General features: G+C 41.2%; 1 protein-coding gene across 2 annotated transcripts; it reads right to left on the bottom strand.

The window, feature by feature from the left end:
- Positions 1 to 467: 467 nt before the first annotated feature.
- On the bottom strand, positions 468 to 14,710 carry DIS3L (DIS3 like exosome 3'-5' exoribonuclease). Of its 2 annotated transcripts, none has more exons than XM_065734070.1 (17): positions 14,563 to 14,710; positions 11,448 to 11,601; positions 11,017 to 11,145; positions 10,291 to 10,426; positions 9,269 to 9,445; positions 8,317 to 8,395; positions 7,789 to 7,968; positions 6,869 to 7,038; positions 6,024 to 6,185; positions 5,141 to 5,388; positions 4,547 to 4,639; positions 3,121 to 3,654; positions 2,319 to 2,473; positions 2,037 to 2,212; positions 1,679 to 1,824; positions 879 to 1,053; positions 468 to 804 (listed from the first exon to the last, which is right to left on the bottom strand). In XM_065734070.1, exons 1-17 carry the CDS (start codon positions 14,690 to 14,692, stop codon positions 487 to 489), a joined length of 3,162 nt encoding a protein of 1,053 aa, XP_065590142.1. In that variant the 5' UTR covers positions 14,693 to 14,710; the 3' UTR covers positions 468 to 486. The 2 variants fall into 2 exon arrangements, with proteins under 2 accessions (XP_065590142.1, XP_065590143.1); XM_065734071.1 differs by having other exon boundaries at positions 1,679 to 1,782.
- Between the last annotated feature and the right edge of the window lie 2,643 nt (positions 14,711 to 17,353).

The raw sequence follows: 17,353 nt of genomic DNA, 5'->3' as shown, positions 1-17,353 counted from the left end.
TACCCAGCAGCATAAACTTGCTCAAGAGAAACTGAAGTTCTGGAAATTAAGACAGACTGAGGCCAAATGCAGCACACAAAGCAGAGGGAACGAGGCAGCAGCTGTTACATGATGCACTTACGTGAGGTTCTGGATTAGTGTGACTGAATTCATGTAGATACAAGTTAAAACTCCTTACAGTGGAGAAGAACCCCCAGCTGTTGTAAGTAGGATGATGGAAAAGCAATACTTAAATTCTTAAACCTTAATGTACGGAGAACAAGGGTAAGCAGGCTTTTTTTTTTGAATGACAGCTGAAAGGATTCACTACACCAGCCTTCCTCGGGGAAGTAAGGTTTATCATGTATAAAATCTTTGTTACATGTGCTCACAGTCAGATACAAAGTGTTCTTATTTAAAATAGACAATTTGTCTCATTAAAATGACTTCTATTTTTAAATACACTTTTTAAATAAAACATTGTACAAAGTAACTGTAAGCAGAGAATCAACAACTGCATGCATCAGCTGAAACATCTAAAAGAGCCAAGTCTCTGATCTCCTCCAGGAGCTGGTATAAGCTCACTCCCTTTGTCTGGCAGTACTCCTGATACTCCAGGTACTGTTCCTCAGTTACTGCTCTTGCTTTCTCTTGGGCGCTCAGTGCTGCTGCAGACTGACTGACCTCTCTGACTAACTCCGATTTTACCACACCAAAATTCTTCTTGGAAACTTCTGTGGCTGCAGCCTGGTATGGCGTATTCTTGATTATTTCAAGCTTGATCGTGTCAGCATGGCAGCGGGAGGTCTGCACAAGTATTTTCACCTTAAAAGCAATTTAAAAATTATTTATTTCTGACCATGCTATTTCCTTTTACTTCCTTTGAATTCAATACTCACTGTAACGTGATCAAATAGGCTTAGTGTAACTGATTCTCCAGTGGTTGTAGTGGAAGTAATTTTATGCTGAAACCGCTGAAGCGATCCAGGCTTCCACTCACAGCTTCTCTCACCCTGACAAGAGAGGACTAAGCCTTCCTTGTTCTTCATGTAAGCAGCTCCTTTGATTCCGTATCTACAAAAAAAGCAGATGAGCAGCCACGAGGGTGGAAACTTCAAAAACCTTCTCTGTTACCTTGTTAATTTGAAAACCAAAGGAAGCCTCACTAGGATTATATAAAGCAAAGTGAAAGGGCAAACACTGCAGGCTGATAATCCTGCTCCAGTGCACACAAATGCTGCTATCAGAAACATGACCTCACAGTACAGGGGAACAGGATGAGACAGCAACTGAGGTTTTTCAAAAGCAGCAAAGAAGAAATAAAAATCAGTAACACATTATTGTATGTGTTGGATGGAGCCTAGAATGCCTGGGTAATGGAAGAAGGGCAGTGTAGCAGCAATGTTCACAGGAGGCTCTCAGCCTTCTCCAGTCATTATTCTGTCTCAGCAACCACTTGGGCACAAAAATAGCCTTTTAATGTTCTGAATCAAATACGCCATGTGTGACAGCCTTACCATTCCTCCATAGCAGTGCCTTTTCAGAGTTAAAACAGAAAAAAACAGTTCATGACTTAACAGAAAATCTAAAATGCAGCCATCAGGCAACACTTCCTTTCTCAAGGACCAGAGGTGTCCTCGCAGCACTGCAGGAGTAGCTGTCTTATTTTTAGTCTCAGCCCGAGCTCTGATCAACTTACCTTGGCACAAAAACAAGCACACCATTTGTTCGAATTGAGTAGATAACCCCATCTGCTATGCAGCGCTCATCTGTTTCTGGGGTTTTATCTTTGAAGTACATGCACTGGAAGAGTTCAGTAGACTGTTTCTGAGCATGCTGGGCTGCCTGCACTCCCCACAAAAAGAGAAGACAAAAGGACAGATGAATATTTGAAGAAGCCTTTATGGCTTTGATCTTTATGTATTTTTTCCATTTCTTATTCCCCAGTATAACTCAGAGAAGTGCTGCGGTGTCACAGTACCCAAAAGTCACAGTAGAGAGTTGTATCCTCTTCCCCTGGGCAGCATGCAAACAGACACACATGGAGACCGCCTTACCCTGTTCCTGTTATTAATGTGTCTGCACAGCTCCTCAAGATCCTTGTTACTGAATAATTTATCCTTCACATCCTTAGTTTCCTTCAGATTTGCTGCCATCAAGAGTCTGTGAACAACTATATCAGCATATCTTCTAATAGGAGAAGTAAAATGAGTGTACTTATCTAAAGCAAGTCCTACAAATAAAAAAGGAAGCAGTGATAAGCAATCAGAGCAACCAATTGCCTCCCCCAGCAGTTCAGGAATAATGGGAATTTCATAAAAAATGAAGTGACACAATACCATAATGATGAAACTCATCCTCAGAACAAGAGCCAGTTGAGAAGTACAGTGCATTAGACATTGCCTGAGTGGCCATAGATCGCAACAGTTTGTTCACAATTGGATCCGATGGATCATCTGCCTTATCCAAGGACTCAGCCAATGCTTTGTTAGACCTGTCAAAAAAAGCATTACTTCTGAATAAAATTATGTAACCCTGATGATAATAATAGCCTGTAGTTAAACTCCTGCAACTTGGAGAACAAAAAACTAGAGTAAATTCATTTTTGTCTGGTACAAAACAGATGCTGAGCTGGTTACAGGTGTGACAGGAGAGCACAAACAACAGAAAGGTGGCATCCAAACTCTGCTGGTGCACTGCACGCACTGGGGGCCAGAAATGATATCTCTGTATTATGAGGCTTACAGCCTTCTCCTCGTAACCTGATGTACAGAGTCATTACAAATTATTAGTTATCTTAAAATAATATTGCACAGAATTAGCTTGATTTAAACCAAGACTTTTTCACGACTATTACAGAAAATACAGTGCAGACCTTAAGCACTACAGTCACTGACCCTATACTCCTTAGATGTGCCTAAAAATGATGCAGCTAATGCCATTTTCTGTCCAGCCAGATGAAATACAGGTATCACCTCTGAGAGTGTCATCATACAGAAAGGTTATAGTAAAAAAAAAAAAAAAAAAAAAAGATGGTGTAGTTTCTATTAACATTGATATTCAGAACAGTAATGGTTTGTAATGATAAGATAGTTAATTGCTTAACTGATTAAAGTGCTTAAGACAAGTAGTAAAAGATACCGTGTGTCTATGGAGAAACCTTTGGCACTGGCACATTCTTGAAGGTCAGTAAAAAATTCCTGTCGTGGTGGAGGATGTTGACGCAACAGCGCTTGATGAGGAAAGCTTTCTGCAATCTTTTTTGCCACCCAGTGGTTTGCAAGAATCATACATTCTGCTACAGTCTCGTGTACTTCCAGTGGCTGCTTGGGGATGAGATCATGAATACTTTTTTTATCATCCAATTGCACACGGATCTCTACCCCTTCTAGTTCCAGAGCACCGCGGCTGTCCCGCTCAGCTCTCATGTGTCGTGCTATATCGGTGAGTTTTGATATTGCCCAAACCAATTCAGACAATTTCTTCTCTCTTGTTCCTTCATCCAAGTCCTTCAGTTCCACGATATCATCAGCAACACTTGTGTCCCCATCTAATAATCCCTGTGCTACTTCGTAGACTAGCTTGTATGCAGATCGGATGATGCTTTTGTTGTAGCAGACTCTCAGTACTTCGTATGACTCTCCTTCCAGTTCCCACAGGACACTTATGGCATACCTTAAAAATAAAACCCACAATTCTTTAAATTGTTCTGGTTGACTTAACATTTTGAGCACATCCAACTGCTGCAAGTTTACAGACTTCATTCTGTGCTGATTTTCTTTCCGCATCTTTTTTAAAGCACCATTACACTGCAATCATTTATTTTTTTGACTCCCTAGTACTTGAATTACAAATAGTAATAAATAATTCAGAGCCCACGTGTACACACAGTTACCGTGTAACAAGTGATGAAACTGTTTTTTATTTCTGTGCATCCACAAGGCATGCACCATCTAACCATGGAACCAAATTAACAGTGGTATTTTTAGACAAATAGTTAATTGTACGGTGACACATGCTGTAGGGCCAGCCCAAAAGCTGCACTGTCAGTCAAAGAGCAGGAGCAGAGCTGCAGAAGAATAAACATCCCCTTTGTTCCTAGCAGTGGTACTGAGTGTCTGTACTGAGCCCTATAAAACCAAACAAGGAATGACTGTTGGATACTTAACATTCACTGTTAACTCTCACTGAGAAAGCGCTCAACATGAACAAGCAGTCACAGGACTGCTGCTGTCTGAAGACCTCAACATGGCTAAATACACGTAGGAAACCTTGCTTTTGCATCAGAATTATTCTGTCAGTAGTTAATTTCATCAAATTATCAGCTGGACTGTCATGATCCAACAAAATGCTTCAGTGCATATATGCATTTGGCAAGATAAAGGATTACAGAGCATTCACCTTATCCAAATAATGTAGCATTGAAAACTATTTTTAAGTGTATGTTATTCTTTCAGTTGAAGATTTAGTAATGCAAAAAATGCATTCAGTTACTAAACAGAAACTGGTAGTGATAACTAAATTACTTGCAAAAATGTATTTCCTCAGATATGTTGCAAAATCTTACCTATCAACTCCACTAAGGAGAGAGCACACGTCAGCACTCAGGACGGAGGGCAGCATGTCGTGGCGGCGATCCGCTAAGTAGTAAGTTGTTGCCCTGAAGAATGAAACACATCTACTGTTCTCACACTGACTCACAGTATCAACAACACAAAACACATAGCACAGTTTGTTATCCTTAAGGTTACTTGTACACAGCAGACAGGTACAGTACTGAAGTCAAATTATCTAAATATTTCCCCAGTACAAGTCTAAGTTTGCTTTGCTCTGTATCTCCAACTTCTGTTAACAAAAGAGCTAGTGCTGTACAAAATGTGCTCACTGAATGGTGATAGAAAACATCTCTCTTAGATATTAAGTTTACATTTCTTTTCACCTACAAAGAACAACATATTTCATAAAGTGATTCAGAAGTTTGAGCTCCAAACAGTATTGATAACAGAAAAAAAACACAGAGTATCTGGCACATTAAAACATGATAGAATATTGAAAGTAGGAACTTCTTCAAAAGAATTAATACAACTTCTCAGTGTTTCTGTAGGGTGGCATCACAGCCTTCCAAGCTCCATGCATTTGGTACTTTCAGAAAATACATCACCTTGCTCTTGCTTCAACATCAGTGTAAGAATTAGCTGCCACGAAGTAGGTTACGTCTGCAATGTGGACACCTAGCTCCAGATTCCCATTAGGCAGAGTTCTGACAGACAGTGCATCATCCACATCTTCACACCCTTTTGGGTCAATGCTGAATACCAAGTGTGTATCTCTCAAGTCGAGACGGTTTTTTTCCTCCTCTGGATTCACCTTCCATGGATTCTTGGAAGAACTCACAGGCATTTCATTCATCTGTTCAAAATATTATTGATGGACATTATTATATCTTTCCTAAAAAAAGAAGCCAACAAATTAATTTAATTTGCTTTTCCTTTTCTAATCTGTTTAAGCTTTTTAATCCCTGACAAATCCCTCTTTCCTTACATTTTCCAAGTCAGACTGGGAAACAAAATCTGGAAGAATGCTACAACTGATACTGTTGTAATGATAGTGTAGCTCTGGCAAACAGACACCATATTCTGTTTCTTACATCCTTTTACTTATATTGTAGGTACAATCAAAACATTTCTGTGACATCTGGCTCCTGCTCTGGTTGAAAACAAAAGGATTTAAGACAATGATTTCAATGAGACTCAGCCTTTAGGTTCTGTAGTATAAACACATTTAAAGACAATATTATCTTTAAAATCTACATAAATTAGATTTATAATTCTCTCCAGTTAATGAACAGGTTATCTTAAAACCACTCTTGAGAATTTATAGTATCTTTAGAACCAATGCCATCCAGAAAAACGCTCTAGAAATAGTTCTCATTTTTCAAAAGTCTGTTGGCAACTGAATTCACCCAGCTCGAGAGGATCCCCCTCTTTGAGGAACACGAGCCTGGAGGTGAACAAAAAACAATGTACTGCCTCACAAAGACTAACCTGAATTTCTGAGAAGGGAGCAACAGAAATGCTGTTCTCCACCAGAATAGCTGCTATTTCGCCTTCGAGATCTCCAATTCTTCCTAAAACTCTCACAAAGTGTCCATTTGGATAGACAGAAGTTGATTCCCAAGAATCAATGCGCACAACAACTCTGTACTCCTGCAACAACACAGTTCTTCTGTTAAAACAGCCATCTGCTCCTGACAAGCAATCAACATAAACACTTTTCAGAGGCAATGTAATCTGAAGAAACTGACAACTCTCAACATTTTATCAAAGGAAAAATAAACCCACAATGAGAAGCACGTAGATACTTAGAACTACATTTCTTTACTGACTGTGATTAATTTGGGTTCAAAATATAGAGATCTATCTCAAGATATATTTAGAAGTACTTAGCATTACAAAGTAAAGCAGCTAGGTACGAACAAAGAGCAAAGACGTGACTCTTCTTTCTCCAGCAGGTCAATCACTGCAGTTTGTTATCAACTTACTGAAAACCCCTTCTCTGCACTTTCTCCAGAGTTGTAGTCAGTGATCCGATAAAGGCACAAGGGCTATTAGCATGATTTATCAGAAAACAAAACACAAAACCCAACAACCCAGAGTACCTGCACTGTGGCACAAATTCAGGATTCAAGTACACTTCATTACCCGAAGGTGACACAGTTCTGTCAGGAACTGAACACACTTCTTTATGTTCAACTCGAACTGCTTTTACAAACTTAACTTTCCTAATAGTTCTTTACCTGTCTTTTTGCCTTGGAAAACATCATCAGAGCATACGACACCCACCCAATTTTGTACAAATACAGAATAGAGAAATACTCCTTTTAAATTACCTGTAGTGCTTCTGCTTGTTGGGTACTGATCCGGATTTTGGGAATTCTGTAGTCCCAAGGTGTTACAAGGACTTTCTGAGCATTTCTGCCTTGGGACTGGCACTCTTCTCTAGAGGGGAAAGTGACCACATAATCCCTCCAGTTCTTTTGAATGATTCCAACAACTTTACCTTTTAATAAGGAACATTTTCAAATAAGTTACCATGGTACAGAACGTTAGACTGCAATGGGAGCTGGATACTTGTCCACTTATTTATCAAAATATCATTAATTCTTATTTAAAATCAAGGAATCAAGAGGATATTGTTATCTTTCTGTATAATCAACAGTGAGAGCACAGGACAAGAGAGCACACTGTAAATTGGTCCATATCAGAATAGTCTCTTGTAGAGCTGTGAGGAATGAGGTAGCAAAGCATTAAGAGACCTAATCCTCTAGGCCAAGATCATCACAGCTGGCAGCTTTCGCAGCTACAGTCAGTCTCTTCATTCAAGAAATCAGAACTCCAAATGTGTTCTACAGTTATGCTGGAGTTCAGACTAACATTACCATCTACTGTCAGCCTTTGCAAACATCTTAGCATTGCAGTATTCCTGTTTTCAGTTAACTGTAACTTTATTAAATTAAATGTTTAAACTCAATAAATGTAAAATTCAATGCTTTAGGAATTTATCTAGAATAAATAAACAATTTCTGAAAATAAAGTTGAAGAATGGAATTTCACATATAGTAAAAAATCCAGTGCTTGATTTCAGGGCTATGTTAGAATGCTTTACTTTGGATGAACACTTGGAATTCAGTATGGCATGACAAATGTGACTGAAAGAAATCCAAGTGAAAGTAATGAGGACCACAACACAGATCAGACCAAGGAAGCGAGGTAATCTTAATAAAACATTATATCATTTGATCTTCTTTACCTGTGGGCATGGGATCACCAGTGGTGTCTGCAGGTGCTTTCTCCTCAGTTTCATTCTCACAAAGGGCAACAGTCCTTCCTTTCCATTCATGCGAAGGGAGTAACTCCACAGCTACCACATCACCATGGATTGCACGATTTCGAGCTTTGGCTCCGTAAATAAGGATGTCACTTTGTAGTTCTATATTGAAAATAAAAAATAAATACAACTACTAATTCCTCCACCTACCTTAGCAGCATTTTGCTGAAATAACAGTGTCTAGAGAAACCTGCTAGCAGGACAAGAGTGCAAAGCATGACACAAAGTACTAGAATAGAGGATATACACCATATAGTTTTCTCAGAAGGCTCAGTCTCTGGGTTAATTTCCATCCTCCTTTCCAGCCCATGAAAAGAAAACACAAGTATTACATGTTTTCAGCTTTCATCTTGTTCACTGACTGAACAGCTCTATGTATACAGCTACATGGATCACGTGAGAAGTGCAGGCAGAGTCAAGAAGTCATGAATGCTTTCTTTGTCTCTTCACCTGTTTCTTTGCTGCCAAATCCCTGAAGTCGAACAAAAGCTTCCAGTTGTGCTCGGTGCTTATTGACATTCAGTGTACCCTAAAAGTAATAAAGCAACAAAAAGAATGAGTCACATCTCTAAGCAGACAACTTGAAGTAAAACAAAAATGTGGTTTTAGAATTATTTTTAAACAAACTTGTTCTTTTTATTGATATTTAAGTCATTTTGGACATAACTATTTACTCTACTGAGAGAGAACACAGACCTTTAACTACTCCCTTCTACAAAAGAAGCACAAGTTCTTTAAAAAGTTTATTTTTAAGCTGGTGAAGGACCTTTTATTCAAAGCACAGGCAGCATAAGATTACTTTTACTGCCTGCACTAACACTGACGATTCAATATTAAGAAAGAAAGAAACAAAACTCTTTTTCAACTTTTTCACATTCTGTTTTCACCTTGCTGGCAAAATTGTCAAGCAAAGAACAAATTGTGACCTCTAATTCTTTAAATCGCTTTTTAAGAGAAGGACACTTAGGCACTAACAATACAAACAGAAGCCCTGAGCAGCCATAAAACTGTTTATTAATTCCACTGTCTGAGATACAGACTGTGAGGAAATTCATTAAGAAATGCTGCCCTTATACAGCTCTACTTACATTTCAGAATTAGATACAGTTGCATCATATCATACCTAGTTTCTCAACTTAGAAAAATATCAAGAGTCAACCTAGAGGAAGATCCCCAAGAACAAATTTTCCTTTTTCTTCATCTGTTCACCAGATGAAGTACAGGAAATATTCTGAGAATCCGAATCCCTTCCATCCTCTTACTCTTGCCTTCCCAAAGTAACTTTATTTCCCTCTTCCCACTACATCCATGTTTCTCCATCTAATCAGTCTAATTCAGACGACTAAAAGAACAAAGCACAAGACCACACTGCTCTGTGTATGACCTCTAAATATCAGCTTACCTGCATATACCTCCCAGATTTGATCCCAGCCTCCAATAATTCCATGGGTAAGTGCTCAGGATATTCTTTTCCATTGTTTTCTTGACTTTCAATCTCCCGCTCACGCCGAGCTTGAAGTATTGAGTCAAAGAGCTCATGGGCAGCCTTTAAATCAGGCCAAAAGTTATCCAAGTAATTCTGTATGCACATATATGAACGAATATTAAAGGATTTAGAGGTCACTGCTCTTTTAAAAATGCTTCATCTTGTCCACACTTATAATGGACAAGAGCTGTCTCGTGCTATGCTCAAAGTGTATTTCGAAGTGGTAACTATGTGTCTGCTCTAAACGTCACTGACTGTTCCAGATTCATTTGGAAAATAAAACTCTGGTAGATGTGACTGTCAGGAGAGCATCCTAGATGAGATTCACAAACTCCTGCTAGCAGTATACCCCGTTCAAGCTACACGCTGCCTGCAGAACATCACAGCAGAATCACCCAACAGGCAAGCCACTATTATTTTTACACTTTTTGTATGTTTCTCTAAGCTACATTTGAACTGATTTCCATTTCCTCACAGAAATAAAACACAGGTATGATCATTTCTACATAACTTTGAGGTAAACCTTGTTGGCTTCACTCAACATCCTATCACAGCTAAATGTAAACCTCTCATTCATGTGTCCTGCTGATTACAAGCAGTAACTACACGAAGAATAAATTACCTTCTCACACATCACTGTATACTAAATTTGCCAATATTGGCTAAGGTACACTTGTCTAAACTATGCTGATGGACATTTAGGTTACTTTTGTTTATGGACAGCTGGTTGAGATAACCAGCTGGTTACTTTTGTCTGACAGCTGGTTGAGATAACCAATTATTGGTCATCAGTGCCAAATTCTTAGGAAAAAAAGAAAAAATCATACAATAGAAAGGGCTGCTGTTTTTCCTCTCATTTCTCCATTTTGCTCAGTCACTATTTTTGATGACATTCCCATGACAAGACATCTTTGCTTTCTTTCACAAACACACGTTACCTTGAAGGAAATCACAAACACTCCTTCTGTTTCATTTCCGTACTGCCTGATGGCATCTTCATCTTCTGTTACCATGACAACTGGCATCTGACCCAAGCAATGATTATAATACCAAACTGCTGCATTGTAAATACTCCTTCAAAAAAGCAAAGTTTGAAATAAGATTCCTGGAATATCTCATTTACCACTTGCAAGACATTTGCAGACTTCATATAAATGAGACTTTGGTTTCGCACACATACTTTTGAGATACATAAACCAAACCACATAATCTTCATATCTGAAAAAAGAAATTATGTGTCATAAAGGAGCACTGAGAAGATACAGGAAAAGAAAGCGATTCTTTCTCAGCACATCTGCATGTGCCCCAGCTGCAACATAACCTATTACTCCCCTGAGTGAAAGTGTATAAAAAATGAATTAGAAGTGCCAGAAGTCTAGTTCTGTGGGCCACACAGGCTACGAGACATTACATCTAACAGGATCTGAAGTATGCTTGATCTATTCATTGTGCTAAAGCAAACTTAAAAATGGCTGCATTTGTTCTTGTCATTATTACCTTTTTGTCTATTTTCCTATCGAAACAATGTTAATGCTTTCTTAATCACAAAAGGACAATCTAGACTTCCATAATTATTGTGACCTAAGCTGAGCATAAGAAAATAAACTCCCTAAATACAACATCATGATGTTGGCCAGTGCAGTGCTATATAAGTCAAAGCAAACCTGGTCTGCCATTTCTCCAGGGATTCTCCCTTCTCTCTTGGCTGGTAAGAATTCTGGTGGAACTCATTAGCAAACACTGTACAATCATGGCGAGCGTCCTTTACTAGATTTCGCAACTTGTTGTACTGTCTGGAAAACAAAAAAGATAGATTCCACCTTGTGCTTTCTTCTGAGAAAGCTAATTTATTCCCACTTGAAAATATAGCTGACAAACTCAATGAAAACTGTGGCCACTACTGATGGATCACCAAGGACCACATTTCCTTCCTTTCTGTAAAATTATATTAATACACTTCAAAGACCTAAAACCAATTTAAGCACAGCATTTTTCTCATTTTGGGCAACTGCTTAAACATATACTGTACGAAGTCAATATGTTTCTCCAATCCACAGTTAAAAAAAAACAAAACAAGTTGTTATAGGATAAGTACCTGCGACCTTTTTGATGCTGCACAGCCTGGCATGCTGTCTGCATGAAAATAATACCTTTCAGCTCTGGAAACTCAAGAATCTCAAGGTAGTCTTGGACGACCTTCCAGTCTGGGACAACATAATGAGTGACATCGTCCGATAACAATTTGCCATCTGAAATATAATGCAGAGTTCAAAGGCTTAAACTTTCAGATGCAATACTGCTTTCTCAAGAATATCTTTAAGTGCCAGGAAATTAGAGTGGTTTATTTTCAAAGGCATTCATGTGTATTTTTCTGATCAACAAAGCTACAGTGACTACTGTGGTACAATTCTGTGTCACAGTCTCTATAGTTAATGACAGTGCCCTTTTGTTCTCCACTAATGCCAAAATATAAAGTGAATTCTATCCAAAGGAGTGAAAAACATCCAGCTTCTTTGTGAAAAGGATGCCACTTGAAGACTGCCCATGACATTCCTTTTTTTTCTCTCTGCTTCCACATGAAAAGAGACCACAGAAAATCTTTTCATGGAATCATCCAAAAGGTGTACTGCTTCCTCAGATCTCTATTTAACACTATCCATTTACAGCAGGCTCTTTTCCTACATCATTACATAAAAGAATACAGATAAAAGATGATGTTCTCAAAGAGAAAAGGTTCAAATCAGAACCATTATCAACAGTTTTCTCTAAAGAAACTCCATCCCTTGTGAGTATGCTATCAGAACTTCACAACCAACTCAACACTGATTAAATCTTAAAATGTCACTTCTAATTAATTACTAAAGTTTTGATGGGTAGGCATTAACTCTGCTACGTGTGCTGATTTATCTGCTATGATATGATAAAAACCCAACTTGTGTAACTACCGTAGGGCAGGAAAACTGTATGTAACAAAACTGCACAGCTGTTGCTATGCCAGGTTATTCTCTTGTATTTCTTTGAAACTGTCACAGGACACTCTCATCAGCTGTTAGCAGCAGAAGTGTGAATCCAGCAGGCACAGTCCTGCGCACAGCACCAAGGCTACACTTCACAGCGAAGGCAGAGTATGGATGATGGCAGACTGCATGAAACAAAGCTCACGTTTATTAATTCAGAAGAGCATTAAAAGTAAAATGTCAAAATATATATCTTTATATATACCAATATTATATAATCTGCTCACAATAAGCTATCTTCACCTAACCCATATATTTAGAGTGGAGTAACTTCTAAGCAGGCACAGAGTGCCATCAGAAGTATCTCTAGGTGTGATTTATGCAGGCAGTCTCAGGAGAAGAGGAGTTTGCTGAGCATGGTGTACCGTCAGGAATGAAAACAAATGCCCACCTTACCTCTGAGTTACCTGGGGTTAACTACAAAGGGACATATTCTGACACTCATCCACAGCACAATTTACATTCAAGATCAGAGGAGAAGTTGTTCATGGAGAGAGGGGTGAGACTTCAGTACATGTCTGTAACTTATCCTTTGGGAATTCATAGCCAAAAGCAATGTACATCTCCACAGCACTCAGATTCACGAGGGAGCAGTGATTAACACCCCAACATCCTAGCTAGCAGTAAGACACTGTGCTACCTTCTGCCATCATGTGCAACAGAGAACTGAAGCAACAACACTAATGTCAACTGCAGTGCAGAAGGAAGGAGTGAAATTGTGAGCCTTTTATTTTAAGAAAACAGAGAGTTTGGTTGGTTTAAGCAAGTAATTTATTAATTATAAGCCTGTTGTAGTGGAAATCCTAAGCCACAGCCTGAAACAGTAACTGAGCACCTGGGGGGAAGGCAGGGCCAACCTTGGGGAGTTCAGGTTCGTGGAATGTACCAGAGCAACCAGAAGGGTTGGGGCAAGGATCCACCCTTCCCAGCTCTCATGTAAGGGCTGGCAGTGAACATGAGGGTATCTCTTGCTGGAGATCCTTTCCTATCTGAGGCCTTTCAAAGATAAGCAGCTCCATTCCTTCATTTCTGTGTCAGTGTCTGCTGCATTTGGGCTCACTCTCATTTGCTGTAGCCAAAGACTTTGCCACCCTGCCATTATCATTCTACCTTCCATCCCATTATAGCATTACACCAGTTGTTTTCATGCACCGTACAAATTATACAACAGCAATTAAAAACAAAAAAACAATCCTCAAATACCAACCGAAAGCGTCATGAAGATCTACGAGGCAGCAAACAGCACCTCGGTACATAACAGCCCAGGTGTCAGATACACACGGCACGCATTTCACACTACAACCACTGCTGTGCAGGAATGAGCACGCTTTTAAACAACCTTTTAAGGAAATAAGGTGTGAGATGCGCGTTTCCCACTGCCCATGCCTGTGCTGTATGACGTTGCCTCGCAGCGGTACCTTCGCTACACAGAATTGTAGGGGTTGGAAGGGACCTCTAGAGATCATCGAGTCCCACCCCCCTGCCAAAGCAGTTCCCTACACCAGGTCTCACAGGCAGGCATCCAGGTGGGTCGTGAATACCTCCAGAGGAGACCCCACCACCCCATAGGGCAGCCTGTTCCAGTGCTCCGTCACCCTCACCATGAAGAAGTTCTTGCACACATTCGTGCAGTACTTCCTATGCTGCAGTTTGTGGCCATTTGCCCTTGTCCTGTCTCCGCACACTGCTGAAATGAGTCTGGCCTCGCCACTTTGCCCCCCACACCTCAGATATTTATAAACCTGGATCAGGTCCCCTCTCAGTCTTCTTGTTCTCAAGGCTAAACAGACCCAGTTCACTTAGCCCTTCCTCATAGGGGAGATCCTCCAGGCCCTTCACCATCTTTGTGGCCTTGCGCTGGACTGTTTCCAAGAGATCCCTGTCTGCTTTGTACTGGGGAGCCCAGAATTGGACACGGTACTCCAGATGAGGCCTCACCAGGGCAGTGTAGAGGGGATCACCTCCCTTGATCTGCTGGCCGCGCTCCCAGAATGCCACCCCCAATGTCCCATCGTTACCGCTTCAGCGCCCGGAGCCCCGCGCCCCTCCCCCCACCGCTCCCGCCGCTTCCCCTCAGCCCGCCCCTCCCGCCAGGATCACCTCAGCCGAAGGATCGCACCCGACCTCGGCCCCCAAGCGGCGCACACCGCCCCTCACCGAGCAGCCCGGCCCGTCCCCCTCAACCCCGCTCACCGCGCGGACAGCCGGCCCGGCACAGCGCGCTGCGGCACGGCACGTCGCGCCGGAGGTAATGCTCCCTCACCACGCGCACCGAGCGGCCGTGCTGGCTCCGCAGCTGCAGCACTTTCTCCGTGCGGAGCATTCGCACGGCGGCAACGAGCGGCGCGGCGCCACACAGCTAGGCCGGCAACACCAGGGCGCCTGCGCGTAGCGCCGCGCAGCCGTACGGCGCTGAGTTGGGCGGGAAAGCTGTGAGGGGCGGGCGCTGTGAGGGAGAGGCGGGGACGCCCCTCATCCCCCGCCCCTCACGGTGCCGGTGCCGGTGCCGCCCCGCCCCGTCCCGTCCGTGTCTCTACGGGTTGTAAATGCGAGCGTAGTGCTGCCAGCGTGAGGTGGGGAATGATTTTTACGATGCAAAGTTCCGAATGCTGTGTTAGAAGTGTCTGTGTCATAACCTCACTTGAGCAGCGTACGTGCTGCGAACTTTCCTGTAGTTGTCCTTTCCGGGAAAAAAAAGAGTGAGAAAAAGCCAAGGCAGCGTGGCACTGTGTGGTCCTGTTTGTTCTCCTTGTTTCTTTATCACGTGTTTTGTAAAATGTGTATCTCCAGTGATTAATATTTCTGAGAAACCCATCGGTGCCAGTAAATGTAAGGACCATCTGTAAGAAAGTGGCTCGTAGAAGCCAAGTTCTCAGCATATGAGGAGGAGGAGGTGTTAAAACTTGGTGAGAGACGACTGGAGTGTGGTTGGTAGTCTGGCTGATTTTAGATGTATTATGTAAGCGAGATGTGAGAGGAAAGGGGAAATGGAGACCGAAATGATGGAGCTCTGGTTGAGTAGGAACACACGTGGAATAACCAGCGGAGACAGGGAGGGGGGAAAACGAACATTTGGGAGTAAATACACAGAATGCAGTTTGAAATGCAGCTGCTGCTCCCTGCTGTGACACAGCAAAGAGCGCAGATCAGCACACCCACTTTGTGTCATTCTGTGACTGCAATGAAAGGAAGGTTAATTAATCGAGAGTGGCTGAGATCGCTGCTCTAATTTGTTCTCTGTTTCACAGAGAAAAATCTAAGACTTTTGGGGTAAGTTCATGCGCTGCTGGTACCGCTCAGGAGCCGCATGCTTGTTGCTGAGATCCCTCCTGTCTTGGTGAGCAACTTCTTAGGGGTCAGCGTCTGTCAAAGGTTGACCCACCAAAGGTGGAGAGCTGTTTGTGGTCCATCTGACATCTGTGTTAGTCCTAGTGAGATCAGAGCACACACAGAGTGCTCATCTAGTAATTGATGTAATACATGATGGAAAGTTTGCGCAGGGAGAAGCAAAACTAGTGGTATAACAGGAACATCCTTAATTGTTTTGCCATAAAAATTGCTGATGTGATCTAAATATCTGAAGCAGAGGATCTCAACAAATGGTAAAGAATGAAAGTGGAATACAGCGCAATGGTGTGTCTTCAAACATAGATCTCTTCATACAATTTTCCTTTAAATGTTTGAGAAATATGACATGGCAGAACTGATCGAAAGAAACCAGTATAAATATTTCTTTCTTTTCATAGAGTATGCCTTACTTCATACAGTGTTCCTTTGGCTAACACCAGTAAGTCTTGGGAAAGCTTTTGTGTTTGAGTGAGAGAAGTCTCTTTAAAGTTCAATTACATGTTTGTTCTTACCTACGTGGGGAAGGTGAGCCTCTGAGGAGGTATCTCTCAATCAGAGAGAGAAAACCTGTCAGGAGATGCAGTGCAGAATGTCAGTGTAGTACCTTTTGATAGAAGTTGCTTGTTTTCAGCAGAGCAGTGTTTCAGATCAGAAAATACAGGATTGGGGCTGAGGTTTCCCAAGATTGAAGCATGACTCATCTGACAAATAGCTGACAGCAGTATGACCTCAGAAAGTAATTTTGAACACAGAAGTAAAACAGTACATTATATAGGTTATTACTCATCTATATGTGGAGGTAGAACATGCACTAGGCAGGAGCAAGCATTCAAATGCAGGTGTGGTGTATTGCTGGCAGTTTAATGTGATTTCAGCTGCTAACTGGTGTTTGTCAGGTGGCGTTGCATAGATAAACCTTTTGATATACCCTACTTCTGCCCTGACAAAGAAGTTGCTGGGTTTTCTTCTTTCAAAAGGATTTGTTCCTCAGCTTTCTCAAACCCGTTGCAATATGACACAGCTTCCCTTGCTCTTCTCCAAGAGCACCATCACAGGCAGAGGATGGAAGATCTGAGTGCCTTATGGTGTATCTTTGAAGCTGATTCTCCTATTCTCAAAGCAACTTTGAAGCAAAGGGGAATTCAGTATCTGCTAACTCACATGAAGCTGAATAAATGACTGTTTTTCTCAGAGATTCCTTCTCCTGGATTGCTAGTTCAGGAAAGCCAAATGATGTAAAAATAGTACCCAAGTCTAGAAAGGTCTAGGGTTAATGTGCTGGTCCTTGCTCTTGTAAAATACATAATACAGTCCTCACCCAGTTGTGTGCAGAATGCCTGTACTTATTGCCTTTTTATCTTTTTTGGAAAAAAAAAAAAAGACTTTGTTTGTAGTCTGAATTTACTTATTTTCTTCCTGAGATGTTTGTAAAACCAGAAAGCTTTCTCCTTCCATGTTTCTCCTCCTCTAGTGGAGTACGCTGTCACCTGATGACCTCTTTTGCTTTTCCTTCGATAAGTTAAGGAAGTCAAACTTATTGGTTTTCATGTTTTACAGCTCTTTTATTATTTTATTTCTGTTGATATTTATTGCCATTGTTCAAAATCCCTGTCGTATTCTGTTTGATTAGGATTGG

The sequence above is a fragment of the Cyrtonyx montezumae genome, unplaced genomic scaffold (genome assembly GCF_038088225.1).
Source record: "Cyrtonyx montezumae isolate F1298 unplaced genomic scaffold, pur_monq_1.0 scaffold_17, whole genome shotgun sequence".
In the NCBI taxonomy this organism is placed as follows: domain Eukaryota; kingdom Metazoa; phylum Chordata; class Aves; order Galliformes; family Odontophoridae; genus Cyrtonyx; species Cyrtonyx montezumae.
The sequence above is the reverse complement of the archived record's forward strand: the minus strand, read 5'-3'. Positions and strand labels throughout refer to the sequence as shown.

Excerpts from the sequence above, each read along its gene's own strand:
- DIS3L (XM_065734070.1), bottom strand. The coding sequence starts at position 14,692 with ATGCTCCGCACGGAGAAAGTGCTGCAGCTGCGGAGCCAGCACGGCCGC. Across the intron at positions 6,186-6,868 it reads AACAAGCAGAAGCACTACAG|GAGTACAGAGTTGTTGTGCG; the intron begins GTAATTTAAAAG and ends GTGTTGTTGCAG. Across the intron at positions 3,655-4,546 it reads CTCCTTAGTGGAGTTGATAG|GTATGCCATAAGTGTCCTGT; the intron begins GTAAGATTTTGC and ends TTTATTTTTAAG.